The sequence below is a fragment of the Lolium rigidum genome, chromosome 7 (genome assembly GCF_022539505.1).
Source record: "Lolium rigidum isolate FL_2022 chromosome 7, APGP_CSIRO_Lrig_0.1, whole genome shotgun sequence".
Taxonomy (NCBI): domain Eukaryota; kingdom Viridiplantae; phylum Streptophyta; class Magnoliopsida; order Poales; family Poaceae; genus Lolium; species Lolium rigidum.
The window spans coordinates 170562115-170578045 of record NC_061514.1 but is presented as its reverse complement, the minus strand read 5'-3'; the positions used below and the strand labels follow the sequence as shown (position 1 = coordinate 170578045).

The 15931-nt window shown below is 42.8% G+C and overlaps 1 protein-coding gene and 1 pseudogene across 1 annotated transcript; one reads left to right on the top strand and one right to left on the bottom strand.

Annotated features, from left to right (window-relative positions):
- Positions 1–3231: 3231 nt before the first annotated feature.
- Positions 3232–4113, top strand: LOC124669974. The gene is made up of 2 exons (XM_047206499.1): positions 3232–3808; positions 3906–4113. The coding sequence occupies exons 1-2, from the start codon at positions 3232–3234 to the stop codon at positions 3983–3985; spliced, it is 657 nt and encodes a 218-aa protein (XP_047062455.1). The 3' UTR covers positions 3986–4113.
- Positions 4114–5487: 1374 nt separating this feature from the next.
- Positions 5488–9417, bottom strand: LOC124672274 (annotated as a pseudogene).
- Positions 9418–15931: the final 6514 nt, after the last annotated feature.

The window sequence follows — 15931 nt, the reverse complement described above, 5'->3', positions numbered from 1 at the left end:
CCGTGCGGGTGGTGCCGTTTCACAGGCCCCTTTGCTTTATATATGGAGTGGTAGTTTTTTGTTAATATGGTGAAGTATAGAGGGCACTTTAGTCATTCGCAGTGCGGGAAGCTGGCAAAAGCTCGGGAAGCACCTCCCGCGCCGCTTCTCCTGCGGGACGCCGAGCTAGTTCATTTTCTGGCCGCGATTCTTGCCATCGCTTATCAATTGTTGGGTGTTTGTTTGGGCTTCCACTTTTGGACCCCAAAAGCTGAAGTAGAAGCCCAAACAAACGGACCCTTAAGGTTGCAGAGACGTGTTTGCTGTAGAAGATGAAGTGGTCGGGCGTCGTCGCTCCGGTGGTCTCCTGGTTCGGGAAAGATGTCCACGGAACTGGCTCATCACGGAGAGCTCAGTGGTGAGGTCGGTGTCGAGGTGGGCTTCCTGAAACAACCATGAGCAGTGGCCGGAGTCGGTGAAGCGACGACGAGCTTCAGGCCGTGCGAAATAAAAGACAAGACGGAATCAGGGAGATGCTCAAGATCAAAAGGAAGAGAAAGGGACAGGAGGGGGGGCTCGGCGGAATCTTCCTCGAACTGCAGCTGTACTGACGAACTCCGGCGACAAAATTCGTCAGCCTAGCGGTGTGTTTTCTGTTGGGAGGAAGAAGGGAAAAGAAGAGGGGGTCGGGGGCCATGGGGAGGGCACGGGCGAGCGGGGGAGGTGGGCGACGTGGGTGCCAGCGTGCGGGAGGAGAGGAGCGGGAGGGTAGGGATGAGCTCGTGAAAAAAAAAGAACACGGGGCGTGCGCCGCTGGCTGCTGGCGTGCCTAGCAAAATGGATCAGCCAGCCCTAGCGCGGCGACACATATCGGACGTTCAAAAGTGGTCGCGAGTGTCCGTTTGCGTCGTCCTGCGGATATATTTTGTCCGCGTGTTCGTTTGCGTTTGGGTGTGTTCCCAGCGGGACGACACATTTTTAGATTTGCAATATATTTAGAAAGCATAGAAATAGAAAGTACTACATTCAAACTATACAAAGTAGTTGTAGAAGCCTAAACTATTTGCTGCCTAACGGGCAACCCTTTTTAGATTTGCAATATATTTAGAAAACATAGAAAGTACTACATTCAAACTATACAAAGTAGTTGTAGAAGCCTAGACTATTTGTTGCCTGACGGGCCAGCCCCGTCGCTGCGTTCCTCCCTCGTCTGCTTCTCCGCCGCCTACCGTGCGGCCGCTAGGGCTCGGTGCGCCGCCGCGTCCTCTAGCAGACACTGCCATAGCCTCGCGTTGGCGACGACCACGGCACGCGTGGCATCTCCATTAACTTCATGCGCAGAGGTAGGCGACGACCGCGCGCCACGCGAGGCATCGCCATTTACGCGTCCGCAGACTGCCGAAGCGACGCCTCGGCGTCAGTACTGGCACCGATGAGAAGATGCATCGACGCTGGGTCACTACCATGCGGACCAGACGAAACGTCCGCCAGACGCGAGCGGACACTTTGCGCGTCCGCGCAGCGTCCGCAAAGACGCATCCGAGGCGCATATTTGAGTCAGTTTTGCGTCGCCGCGGACGCCCGGTCACTTTGAGCCACTGGAGATGGTACTAGACGCATTTTTGGCCCGACGGCCACAACCGGTCGTGCGTCGTCCCGTTGGAGATGCCCTTACTAGCTTCGGCTAGTTGCGTTTCTTTTCCTCTCTTTTAGTTTTCTCTTTCCTTCTTTTGCTCTTCTCTGGTATCTTTTGTTAAATTGATTTATGCCACTAATTGATTTAAATAAATTCGGTAGAAATTATAAGATGCACAGTATAATTTTGGAACATTAAGAAATATCTTTTTAGTCCAAAATAAAAAAGAATACAAGGGTTGTGTTTTACACACATGCCTTATAGGCATATCAGCAAATCTAGAAATAGGATTTAAGTTATTATTTTTTTAAGAAGGCAATTGAACATATTTCGAACTGAAATTTGAATATTTTGTTTTGTAGGGCTATTTGACAAACCTTCCAAAACGATTTTATGTTTAAAGAAAAAACCAAAAATCGTATATTTTGAACACCACTTTAGAAGGTTTACAAACAAAATACAATGAAGTTGGATAGTCATCATAATCCACTCATAATATGTATTTTTAAATCAATTTTGATAAAAGTTAAAAAAAGTTTTAAAAAGTTTCTTTTCCTTGAGAATTTTCAACAAAGTCAAGAGATTCAATCAACTTTATTTATTAATTTAACATTCCAAAACTTGGAAAGTTTTAAGATGTTACATGATCCGGCCATGCCTAGTGTGTAATGCATGTCACCAGACCTTGAAATACCCCCGCTGGTCCCGGTTCATTTGGCTTGCGCGTATCCCTAGATAATGAGTTGGACCTGATAATATAAGATGTATATTACAAAATATATTTCATTAGAAAATTTAGGTGTTCTATTTTTTAATGATATAATTTATGTGTTGTACAATTGATATTATGTTGGCCAAACTGACAATCTAGGGATATGCACAAATCCTATGAACTGAGATGCAAGTACATTCATGAATCAAAGTCAGCACGTTCACCAAGCGATATTAATAGCAGAATAGATCTTCTAAACTAATCCATACAAATTTCTTTACAGGGGCCAGATCCATGTAGTTATATAGTACTCACTCGCTTTCATATTAGCTATCACAATTTTAATTTTAGACATGTCTATATACAAAATGAGGTACGTCCAAATCCACGACATCTAATTAATATAAGGAGGGGAAGATTTATGAACCAAAGGACTTGGATACGGATACCACGCCGTGTGTTCAGTTTATTTCTTGTCTGGTTCCAATACTCACCTGAAATAGCAATCCCTTGGTCCATGCCGATTTTGTCTAGAACCTAATTGAAGTAGTTAGCCGAGTGGCACGGAGTGCCTACGGTTAGAAACAACCATCCGGCATGGTTAGCATTTTGGAGGTAGAAAAGAGGCATGCATATGGATCAACGAAACGGGGTTACGCTCCTAATTTTGGGTTGTTCTTTCTCCTTCCCCTCCTTCAAATGAGAGGAGCCTGACCTCCCTCTCTCGTCTTCCCAACATTCCCGCTCTCCTTCCTCCTGCCGCGGCGCTGTCGTGATACGGCAGCTGCTGCGAGGCAACGCGGCAACCCGCCATTCCATTCGGAGGAGGGAAGGCAACGTTAACGGCGGCGCATTCGATAGCCTGCACACATTACATCGTTGCAGAGAAACCATTGCACAGGACATGGCCAACAGCGGCAGAGAGCACAAGCGTGGCGTTCCACGTCCACCACCATTGTCGCTCTTCATCGGTAGGGAACAAGAGGTCTCCATGACCGCGCAGGCACCTGTGACGCGGACAAACCCGGCCGCCGCCGGCAACAACAAGAAGAGGATGCTGTCCAAGCAGCTGTCCATGAAGGAGACCACCAGGGAGGTCAAGTGGGAGAAGCGCCGGCGGCAGATTCAGCGGCAGAGAAGCAGCATGGGCATGTACGACGCTGACCGCGAGGCCAGCGCCAGCATGAACGCCATCGGCAACGGCGTGACCGACGAGGACCTTGACGAACTGAAGGGATCTATGGAGCTTGGGTTCGGGTTCAACGAGGAGAACGGCGGGCAGAACCTCTGCGACACGCTCCCCGCCCTTGACCTGTATTTCGCCGTCAACCGGCAACTCTCAGAGCCCAAGATGCGGGTGTGCAGCCGCTCGTTGCCATCCCTTTCCATGGCGAGATCCTCATCTTCCACACAGTCGAGCCCGGGCGGTAGTCCTATGGCGCAGCACTCTCTCCTTGACTCGCTGAAAATTTCCAGTCCAGGTAAGTAACGTTTTTCTTGTTAATGTGTTGTTAGATTCCGGAAGTTATGTGAATAATTCTTCATGCTTTTGGTTGTTTGGTCCGTGTGACGCAACAGGCGACAACCCTCAGCTTATCAAGACAAGGCTTAGGCAATGGGCTCAGGTAGTTGCTTGTTCTGTGAAGCACTCTAGCTGAAAACCGCTGCAACTGACTACTCTTCCTGAAGAACCGTTGTTGTACCGATTGTTTCGATAGCTGGCGAGTGAGAGGACATGACCGGTGCTACCTATTAACACAACGTCGTAACCTTGTTGCTCTGGTGACGCCCCATGCATGGCTCTTGTGCATAGTTTAGTGCGTATGTATGTGCTGGCAACATTTGTGCGCCGTCCCTGTACTGACAGGACAACATTTGATACAAGAACATTCTTCATGTTCATCAACTGCTTTTGCTGATCCATTTCGTTGACAACCTAGGAGCTCATACCGGCAAGATATATATTCACTAAAAACATACGCTCACCCGAGGGGACAAATTATCTCCACCAGAAATCAGAGCCAGTAATTGTACTGTACGGATTGTAGGGGAGAACATTTGGACCGCTCAAATTTCGGTTCTGAATCACAGTCTTTAGATGTACATATGTAATACAACAAGCTGAATGTCTGAAATAACTGGGCGTTGCTTGTACAGTACTACATGTGCCCCATCTTGCTCAGGTTGTTGGTTTAGTTCACATAAACTCTGAAATGCCTGTCTATGGCCCTTTTTAGAGAGAAAATTACATAATTATGTCATGGTTCAGAGCAATATACATGCTTCTGTGGCCGCTCCGATGCCATGAACAGCCTTATTTCCATGTCGATGTTCATATTTAGCCACCCGCTGTTCATATTACTGTTGAATGCAGTCCTTAAGGATCTAAGTGCAATAATTTATCTATACTTGCAACAAGCAATTAAAATAGCCAGGATAAACACATCATAGGCAACGCTACTTCAAATTATCATCTCTAATACAATCAATAAGTAGATCTCTATATCCACGTACGGGGAGGCCTACTAGTATGGATACATGATAGTCTAACATCTATTTGTGACCATAGAAAAAAAATCATCTACTTGTAAATTACTGAAAATACAAAAACAGCAGCAGCTGAGATTATAGTCGCTCTTGAAACTTAACTTCTTTTTCTTGGCTTCTCGCTGTCCATCACAGCAACCAGTCACAGAGATCAGAGATGGTAAGCCAACTAATCGAACAACACTGAGAGAAGGGAAGATTAGGAACTCATCTCATAGATAGGAACAGCTGCGAATCATCTATGAACAGCAACACGGCAGGACAAGATAGCAGCTTGGTAACGTTTCAGTGATCATCACAAGTTCATAAATGATAAACCCACAAAACAAGCACAACAAAGTTCTTATTTCACGGACTTCTTTCACAAGTCATAAAAGACACAAAACCGCACACACATAAGACATAATCAAGGTCTAGAGTCCCAAACATAACAAAAGAGACACGTTCATGAAAGTTAAATTTTTTGATAAAAATGACAACTTGACAGCATGATGCCATCATGTGGCCTCCTGAATTATCAGCTCTTCGATGCCTACATTTCGCATACCAAGGCAACGAGCTCGCCCTCCACTGTGCCTAGGTGAGCGCCTTATTAGACCTTCTTGAAGCCAAACTACTTTTCCAAACACTGGAGCATGCTAGTTGGACCAATGCTTATTGGAATCCCAAGGGCAGCAAAGCGACCCCTCAAGGTGTTCTCTTCTATCTTCGGGAGTCCACGCGTCGGTCCACTGAGCCAATAGTCACTCGATGGTAGTTTCATCATGGTAAGACTGGGTTCAATCCATACAGGAGAAGGCCAGTTGGACCAAAGCCAAGGAGACACAAGGCCCTCCTTGCTATTATTGCCCGTCAACTACTCCGATATCACGACGACTACTCTTACGTCCTTGATTGTACTCATTATCATCAGTAAAGTATGCATGATTTCCCTTGAGAGAAAGGGTAATCTTTGGCAATCAGACAAAGTACATCGTTAAGCCCAAGAAACAGCACATGGTCAGGCAAGCAATCAATTTTCACAAGCCTCTCTGCACCATCATCAGCTCGGTACAATTTAATTTCCGCAGTATTCGGAACAGAAAATTTAGGGTCGGCATCTGTATCAGGATCCTCAAACTCTTTTAGTCTTGAGGCAAGCAGCAGACCACCCCATGGAGCCTGAACAATGTGTAGCATCGGGACAAAAATCCTCATCCCCCACCCTAGTAATCGACATTGTAATAGAAGGAGCACTAAGATCGAACGCATGAATTTCCCCCATTTCACTCACTGCATACAAAAACCCATCCTTGTAGGTGCAGTCCCTGTAGTGACAATGTGGTTGCAGCAAGGTCCACTTATCATCCCCTACTCTTGCAAACGAGAGGTGAGTGTATGGCTTGTGGATGAGCACCACGATGTAGCTTCCAGTGGGTGTATCATGGAACATAAACGCTTTGAACTGGAAGTATTCCCCCAGCTCACGACGAGGGATGATTGATGCCTTGAAGAAAGCTTCTCTGGCAGAGTGACTTGGGTATTCATACTCGTGGACAGAACCCGAGTCATGAAAGATGGGCTTCACGTACTCGACGGTGGTCACTGAAGGGAGAGCAATCTGTTGCCCAATGATAGGATTGACAAGGTGCGTTTCAGATCTATGGTCGACGTACGGTGACCAGGAAGCCGAGTGGGGATCCAATCAGAAACCTACCGCAGAGAGGTGGCTCCGGGAGGGTTAACCCGTAAACCCTCTTCTCTACTAGACTGTAGAAGCACGCAACATTTTCACCAGCAGATTCAGAGGTGTAGAGCAGGCAAGGCGTCTGGGTCTGCTTGTGCTTGCCAAGATTCCTCGCAGTGCGGTGTATGCAAACTTCCATAAAGTGCAGATAGAGCCGGCACGTACAAGATCAGTGATGTCAAGGGTGGCAAAGACATGCATTAAGATGTCTTCTGGTAGTTCAAGAAATGTGCCCATCGTAGTTTTTTTTTCGAAATGGGAGCTACGCTCCAGCCTCTGTGTTAATAGATGCACACGGCAATTTTCATATTACAACGTACGAGCATATCATTCAATTATTACAATCATTGATCGGATAATGTTGAGACAAATATCAACCAAAGAAAAACGATGGGCATCAGACTGCTAAATATTTGCAATCCTATTAATATGCCGCCACCCAGTAGCCTGGAAAAAAAAATCATGCACAATCATGATCAGCCGATTGCATCCAGAAACTATATTCCTTGCTAATCCTCCGGGAGAAAGAAGCCCATAACAGAATCCAGTGTGCAGCTTGGTGAACAACCTGCAATAAATTAGTTTCCTTTTGTTTGTTAAAAATAATATTATTTCTTCTTGTCCAAATAGCCCAACACAAAGCTGAAACGCCAATACTATCCTAGCTCTGTCAATTTTAGGCACTCTGAATTTAACCAATTACCAAATATATCAGTAATATTAGGAGGAGCCGGAATGTTGTATGTTAGATAAACCATTCGCCAAACAATTTTTGCAAAAGAACAAGCAAGAAACAAATGTTCAACAGTTTCATTAGAATCACAAAAGCAACACTTTTGACACCGATTCCAATATTGTTTTGCCAAGTTATCTTTAGTTAACAGTATTTCGTTATTAAAAAACTGCATGAACATTTTATTTTTCAAAGGAATTTGAAGCTTCCATAAGTATTCACGAAGAAATCTCGTATGACCATTCATCAAATCAAGATAGTAAAATTTAACCGTAAAATCTTCAGAATCCGTGAGCTTCCACACAAACCGATCGGACTCATTAGAGAGATTGACTGACATCAAATGGTGACATAGGTGCAAATTCATTCCATTTGTGATCATTGAAACCTCTCCTAAAACATATATTAAGAGGGTCATGGGCTAAAACAGTTGCCACCAAAACATTTTTGTGTTGAGCTGTGTTATACGACGACGGATATTGTTGCGCAAGCGGTGCATCCCCCAACCATACATCTTCCCAGAAGCGCATGGTTGAGCCATTGCCAACTTCGAAATATCCTCTGCTGAAAAACTCTTGCTTCAAACGCATGAGACCTTTCTAAAAAGGAAAATCCGTGGGTTTAGCTTCAATTTGCGCAAGAGTATTATGTTTAAGGTATTTGTTATGCAAAAATTGCTGGCAAATACCTCCGTTCGTCAGAAGATTAAACAACCATATGCTGAGTAAACATTTGTTTTTGAGTTCAAGAACCTCTATACAAACCCCCCTCCCTCCCGATCTTCTGGCTTACATAGTATGTTCCATTTACTTGAACGGTATTTGTTTGTATTGTTGTCGGATTTCCAAAAGAAACTAGAGCGATAAAAATCAAGACGTTTCATAACACCTTTCGAAATTTTAAGGAAAAACAACATAAACATAGGAAGGCTGGTTGACACTGAGATGATAAGGACAAGCCTATCACCATACGAAAGAATTTTGCTTTTCAACATCCAAGTTTAGAAGCAAAACAATTCTCAACAGGGTTCCATTCCGCATTACAAAGAATCTTGTGATGGATAGGTATAATGGTAAAGTCCCAGACTCACATCCAGGAGATCGTTTTTATTGATGTTCCATGTCTTTAGCTTTACCGAATCAAAAAAGCTCACTCTTATGAAAGTTAAATTTTTTCCCCGAGAGTTGTTTAAAAATACAGAGAATCAATTTCATATTCGCCACTTTTGCAATGTCATGTTCCATAAACAATATTATATCATCTGCACATTGACGTATGGAGACACCGCCATCAACAAGATGAGGTAGAAGGCTGCCCACTAGCCCCTCTTGTTTGGCCCGAGCGATCAAAATGGCTAACATATCAGCTATGATGTTAAATAGGATCGGAGATAGAGGATCGTATTGTCTCACTCCCTTTCTAGTTTGGAAGTTATGTCCAACATCATTATTGACTCTAATTCCGACACTCTCACCTTGAACATAGTGTTTAATTTGGCTACACCACACAGGATCAAAGCTTTTCATTCTCAGTACTTGTTGCAGGAATGGCCACTGAACTTTATCATATGCCTTTTCAAAATCAGTTTTGAAAAGAACTGCATCTATCGTGTTCTAGTGTAACTCATGAATAGACTAGTGGACTACAGCTACACCTTCTAAAATATAACAACCGGGCATACACACAGTCTGAGTATGCCTGATCACTTTATGTGCCAAGTCAGAAACACGACTAGTAGCGACCTTAGTGTAAAGTTTGAAACTAATATTCAACAAACAGATTGTTCTATATTGGTGAATTTGAACCTCATTCTCATTCTTGCGAAAAAGAGTAATCACCCCAAAGTTCAACTTAAATAATGGTAATTCTCCTCTTTAAAAACAGACAAACAGTGCCATCAAATCATCTTTAATCACCTTCTAGAAATGCTAGTGGAACTCAACAGGAAACCCATAAGGTCCTGGAGCTTTATTGTGTTCCATTTTTGAAATTGCCTCGTATACTTCCTCAACGGAGAAGTCAGCAATCAAGAGGCCATTTTCCACTGTGGACAACTGAGGGATATCCTGAACACGGTCCTCCATCATGGAGAAGTTGTTTTTATCAGGGGCACCAAAAAGCTTTTTATAGTACTCATTAAAAAACACTTTAAGGTTTCATCACCAACAATGGTTCCCTCATCATGTTCAAGTTGAAAGATTTTTTCCCTATGTTTCCCATTAGTGATTAAAATAAAATATTTAGTATTGTTTCCTCCTTCTTGCACATATTTCACCTTAGCCCTCTGAGTCCAGTTGATCTCTTCATCACTCCTAAGTTTGTTAATTTTTTCATTCGCTAGCTTCAACTCTTCTCTTTCCAGTATAGACAAAAGAATTGTTCCTGCTTTAACGTCCAAAGTATCAATAATACCTAAGAGACGTTTCTTTTCCTTTCTATACTTTCCGCTTAAGTTCTTTGCCTAGCCCCTTAAGAATCGGCACAAGTGCCTTATTTTTTGCCAAGTTTCAATAGGTGGGTTTCAAGGTGAGACTTCTGCCCATTCGGTCGCCACACCATGTCAAAAATTCCATCTTGAAAGAGCCAAGATAATTCAAAAGAGAACTTAACATTATTTCCAACATGCGCTTGATGACCAGAATCAGTCAACATGGGAGTGTGATCGGATCCTGAAAGAGATAACGCCCTAACAGAAACAAGTGGAAATTTGCGTTCCCATTCAACACTAGCCAAGTCCCGATACAATTTCTCATAAGTCGGATTCTTTCTACAACTTGCCTAGGTATTGTGGTGACCCAGTGTATCACTTCATGGTGTAGTACACAAGTCGTTGACATAACACAAGTGAAACACCGTTCCACTTATATTACATCCCTCAGAGTGGTACAACAGAAACATATGCGAGTCCAAGGCATGTCTATAGAAGGATACACAAACTCTTTACAGAAGATCAACACAACCTCCTACTTTACAGTGAGGTAAAACTTCAAATAAATCTCCAGAAGAACGACTCGTAGTCTAAATTATTGCTAATCCTAGCTCTAGAGATACCAGGCTTGCTATAGAATTCTAGCTACTTAGGTGCTAGGATTAGGGAAAAGTTACCTTCTATTACTAGTCTAAGTTTTCACTCTATCTGATGCAGAAGTTGACTCCATTGACTTCTTTGATTGTATTGTCCATCTTGTTGCAGTTGACTCCTTTATCTTCGAGTTCCACGGTAGTTTCTCCTTCGGTGCCTTGATCTAAGAAGGGGGTTCAAATGGGAGGGAATGAGTACGAGCGTACTCAGCAAGTTCATATTAGGAAATAGGTGTATCATGCACTAGCTACAGCCACAGACCAGAAAGTCATAGGCGAATGCAAGTTTTCGTAAACATTTCTTCAAAGGTTTATTTTATTCTGAAAACTATGCCCGTCAGTCTTTACAGGTTGAACAGAACTTCATGGAGTTCCTTTCCTGCCGCGTTCGTAGTTCCCTTCCCGAAACTGGGAGTGACAAGCCACAATTTAATACACTCTGCAGAGGTGCGTTACTTTTCCCATAAGAGACCTTATCTTTGTTGCCAACCGGGCATGTGGTTCCGATCCACGGTTCCTTGGTGTGGGGCCCGATATAAGATCCAAGCCAATCACCGCCTTCTCCGCGACCCCGTAGAGACCCACCCTTTTGTAAGTCTCGTCCCGCCCTTTATCTATGGAGAGACCGACCCAGACATTTGTTCTCACCTATACCATTAAGGTAGACCGTTCCGAACAATTCATATACCCTGTCCTATACACCATAGATAGACCGACCCGGACAACCCTTACAATCCATCATAGACCTTTAATAAGTCTGCCCTCTCCTATATCTAATGGTAGACCGTTACGGACCACTGTCCTCACCTTTACCAATAGATAGACCGATACATGCAACCCTTATCACTAGTCCATTGATATGCGAGAGGGAAAAGATAAACCTGACTTCTCTAGAGCCATTATAGATCTTATGGTTAACGCGATATGTACGGCGCTAGAATCACTAGACGGCATTGGTAATTAGTCCTAGATGAATAGAACCCTTGCAATGGAACCTCCACCACATCAACACATAACATGGCTCCATTGCCCACCACATAGTCATATTCATAATTGTAAAATAATATTTTGCTTTTCAATGCAGGAGTGATAAGTATAGTACTTTGCATATAGTTTGATAAAAATAATCAAATGACACGAGCAAGCGATGAACTTGCCTTTTTTGACTGTAAGATTATGCAGACAAAAGCTTCGATACGTGAGAACTCCAAATTCTGAAATACCATCATTGTCCGGTAAGGACAATGTTTAAAGAACTGGCAAAGATGCTATGATGCATATTATGAGATGCAATCGTCCAGAGCGTATCCTAATCTCAATGATTTAGGATTGATGAGTTGTGAAGATTTCTTTAGGGTGTGTTGCACTTTTAGGATGGTTTTCAAACAAGGTTCTTATTAGGGTTGGTGATATTATAGCATAAACAAGTGATATAATGCATCATAATGAGCATACACACAAAGAAATATTGGTTATATAATAAGTAAAGAGTAGTTATCAGTTTTTAAGTTCTACAGGACATGGTTGATGATTAAATATATTATACTTCAAAAAATAACTTTTGAAGAACGTATTGATTAATAAATAGTAAGTATTTCAAATAAGAACTGTGGGCTTCTATGGTTTGCTTGATATTTCTTCAAAAGAATAACTTTTGAAGAACAGGTTTAATAAAGAACAAGAATTACTATAAGTAGGAGCTAATTCTACTAGGGTTTACTATTGGACTAATTTAGTTCACTAATAGGGACTAATTGAGTTCTTAAGTGGAATGGGTCTATATGTAGCAAATATTAGCAGGTTTATTACTATGGTTTCTTCTAGACATCATATCAAAGGATGGTTCAAGGTGATGCTATGAGTTAGGGTTTACTATAACTTATCATTTGTTTCACTAAGTACTCAATCATGGTTTCTAAGCTAGGTGGTTTATTATTTCCTAAATAGGGTTTAGTGGGATAGGAGCATGTGATGTGAATTTGCTACACAAGATTGGTATTAGGTATGATCTCCATGGTTCTTCTGGGGTTTTATGGTTGAGGTTAATTCCAATGGTGTGATACTAAGTATGAGGATCATTGGTGTTAATATGTGTATAACAAATTAGGGTTTGCTCCTAAGTGGCACTAGTTGGTTATATAAGGTTTATTCAAAACTAAAGGCATATGATAATGATTTCATGTGAATTGTACCTAGTTTTATTTTAGTAGATCATGAGCATGAATTCATTTGTTTCTTATTAAGATTCTATATGTAAAGGTGAAGTTTATATGATCACATGGGCTAAACCCCTAGGGTTTTAGGATTGCAACTAATTTAGGGTGATCACATGAAATAATGAGATCAAGATTCATGTTTATGTTACAACTAGGGTTTCTAAATTGTGATATCATTTTTTAAAATGATAATTGGTAATAGAGTTGAGGTGATTAAATACTTTGAAATAAAATTGATAATAGTCTTAGCATTTTATTATTTTAAAAGGTTTAAGATTTGAGACAAATACTAGTTAGAGTTTAATTTCCAGAATTAGAGTTCTATGGTTGTTATTTAACTTGTAAACTATTAAATTGTTAAATAAAAAAGTTGAAGTAAATAAATAACTTTTCATTGCAAAATAACATTAGTTTTTATTATTTTCTTACTTGATTATTATTTAAAAAAATTAGAAATAGTAATTTGCAAATTAGGGTTTATGAATTACCACTAATATTTAAGTTAATGAAAAGATGATTAAGAATATTAATCTTAGCATTTTAGTTATTTACTGAATAGCTATTATTTAATTTTGATACTAAACTAATTTATTGAATTCAAATTGTGTTTTAAATAAATGAAAAGACATAATTAGTAAAGGTAAAGATAATTAAATTTTCATTTTGACACACATTTTTAGTTTATATTTTTATTGAATGGGGTTTATTTTTGTGAGCATTTTGATATATTATTTACATGTTTTTGATTTAAAATGAGTTTTATTTATTTTGGCTAAGTTTCAATGATTTTCTGGATTTTTAATTAAATAGGAACTGCTATTTACACCCGGGATGGATCTATCCCTATTCATTGATAGGTGGGGTCAATGCCACGTTGGCTGCCACGTGACCTTGACCGAGGTCAAAATCTAGGACGCTCACTGGACCTCTGGACGGCGGCCAGTCGAGGATGGATTCGACGATAGAAGACTCCCGCGGCGCGGCGCGTGTACTCATTCGAATCAGCGCGACTCACTGAACCTAGTGGTGGTGGTGTTGTGACGAAATGGTTGTTGGAGCCTTGCCGGCGGAAAGCCCGAGCGGCGGCGGACAGTGAACAAAAAGGAGGCGGCACTACGGGGCACAATCGAGCAGGCCAGGGACACTGCAAGATGTAGAAGCTCACCAGGAGTCGGTAGAGCTTGATGGCGAGGACTGGGGTGGTCCAAATCATTGGCAGCGATGGTGACCAGCGTCGGAGAAGACGGAGCACAGCGGCTCGATTCCTTGTACAGGGTGGGAAAGTCGAGTACGGAGAGGTCGATGGCGCCGATGTCGAGTCGCGGGGAAGCTCCAATCACCGGCGAGAAGAGTTGGCCGGGGAAGCTAGGGTATCGGTTCTTCCCGAAATTAAAGCAGAGAGAGGGGAAACTAGGGTTAGGGTTCATATGGCGGCGGCGCATTGAGCTTTATAGACGCCGGAGAGCGGCAGCGAGGATCTTGGCGTGGCCGGGCGGTGTCGAGGCGACAGCGAGCAGCTTGCAGCGATGGACGAAGACGATGGCCTCCACCTGTTGGAGATATGCCAAAGAGGCAATAATAAATTATTTATTGTTATATCTTAGTGTTCACGATAAATGTTTACATCCCATGCTATAATTGTATTAACCGAAACATTAATACATGTGTGTTATGTAAACAACAAGGAGTCCCTAGTAAGCCTCTTGTATAACTAGCTTGTTGATTAATAGATGATCATGGTTTCGTGATCATGAACATTGGGTGTTGTTAATAACAATGTTATGTAATTGGGAGAATGATATAATGGACATACACCCAAATAAGCGTAGCATGAGATCAAGTCATTAAGTTCAACTTGCTATAAGCTTTCGATACATAGTTACCTAGTCCTTCGACCGTGAGATCATGTAAATCACTTACACCGGAAGGGTACTTTGATTACATCAAACGCCATTGCGTAAATGGGTGGTTATAAAGATGGGATTAAGTATTCGGAAAGTGTGAGTTGAGGCATATGGATCAACCGTGGGATTTGTCCATCCCGATGACAGATAGATATACTCTGGGCCCTCTCGGTGGAATGACATCTAATTAGCTTGCAAGCATGTGACAAGGTCACAAGAGATGACATACCACGGTAACGAGTAAAGAGTACTTGTCGGTAACGAGGTTGAACAAGGTATGGAGATACCGATGATCGAGCCTCAGACAAGTAAAGTATCGCGTGACAAAGAGAATCGGTATCATATGTAAATGGTTCAATCAATCACTAAGTTATCGCTGAATGTGTGGGAGCCATTATGGATCTCCAGATCCCGCTATTGGTTATTGGTCAGAGAGGAGTCTCGACCATGTCCGCATAGTTCACGAACCGTAGGGTGACGCGCTTAAGGTTCGATGTCGCATAAGTAGATTCAGAATATGAGATGGAGACCGAAGTTTGTTCGGAGTCTCAGATGGGATCCAGGACATCACGAGGAGGTCCGTAATGGTCCGGAGAAAAAGATTCAAATAAGGGAAGTTGGTTTCTAGGTTTCGAAAAAGTTCGGGATTTTTCTGGTGGAAGACCGGGAAGGGTCTAGAAGGTTCCGGGGGTCCCACCAGTGGGCCCACAACCCTAGGAGGCCTAGCATGGGCCGAGGGGATGCACCCTAGCCTAATGGGCCAGGGGCACATGCCCTTAAAGGCCCAAGTCGGCCACACTTAGGGTTTTCCCCAAAACCCTAGGGGGGATCAACTTGGGGGGGAAGAATTCCCCCTCCCCCCTTTGGCCGCCGGCCCTAGATGGGTTTGGGGCATTGGGGGGCCACCCAAACCGACCTCCCCCTTATATAAAGAGAGGAGGGGCAAGGGGGCGCTCACCCCATCGGACCTAGCTCCGGCCGCCCTCTCTCCTCCATAATGTTGTACCGGCTTGGCGAAGCCCTGCAGTTTTTCTCCTCCACCACCACCACCACGCCGTCGTGCTGCTGGGATTCCGAGGGGATCTACCACACCTCCGCTGCCCGCTGGAATAGGGAGAGGATGTAATATCCCAGGTTTAGAGGCTACAAAATGAGAAAACACCAAAGTGTGCATTGCATTCATGCATAGAAAATCCGGGGAATTTTCGCGCTTTCAAATAAAACCTCGTCACGATAGTCGAAGTTTCACTTGACTTGCTTGGAATTGAAGTAGCTCATCAAGTCAAGCGCTATAAACTTCATTGTGATCTTTGCTAAAACCTTATTTTGGGTAGAGATGATTTGATCTATGGATTAGATCAAATGGAATTAGCTTTACAACAACACATTCCTTAAGA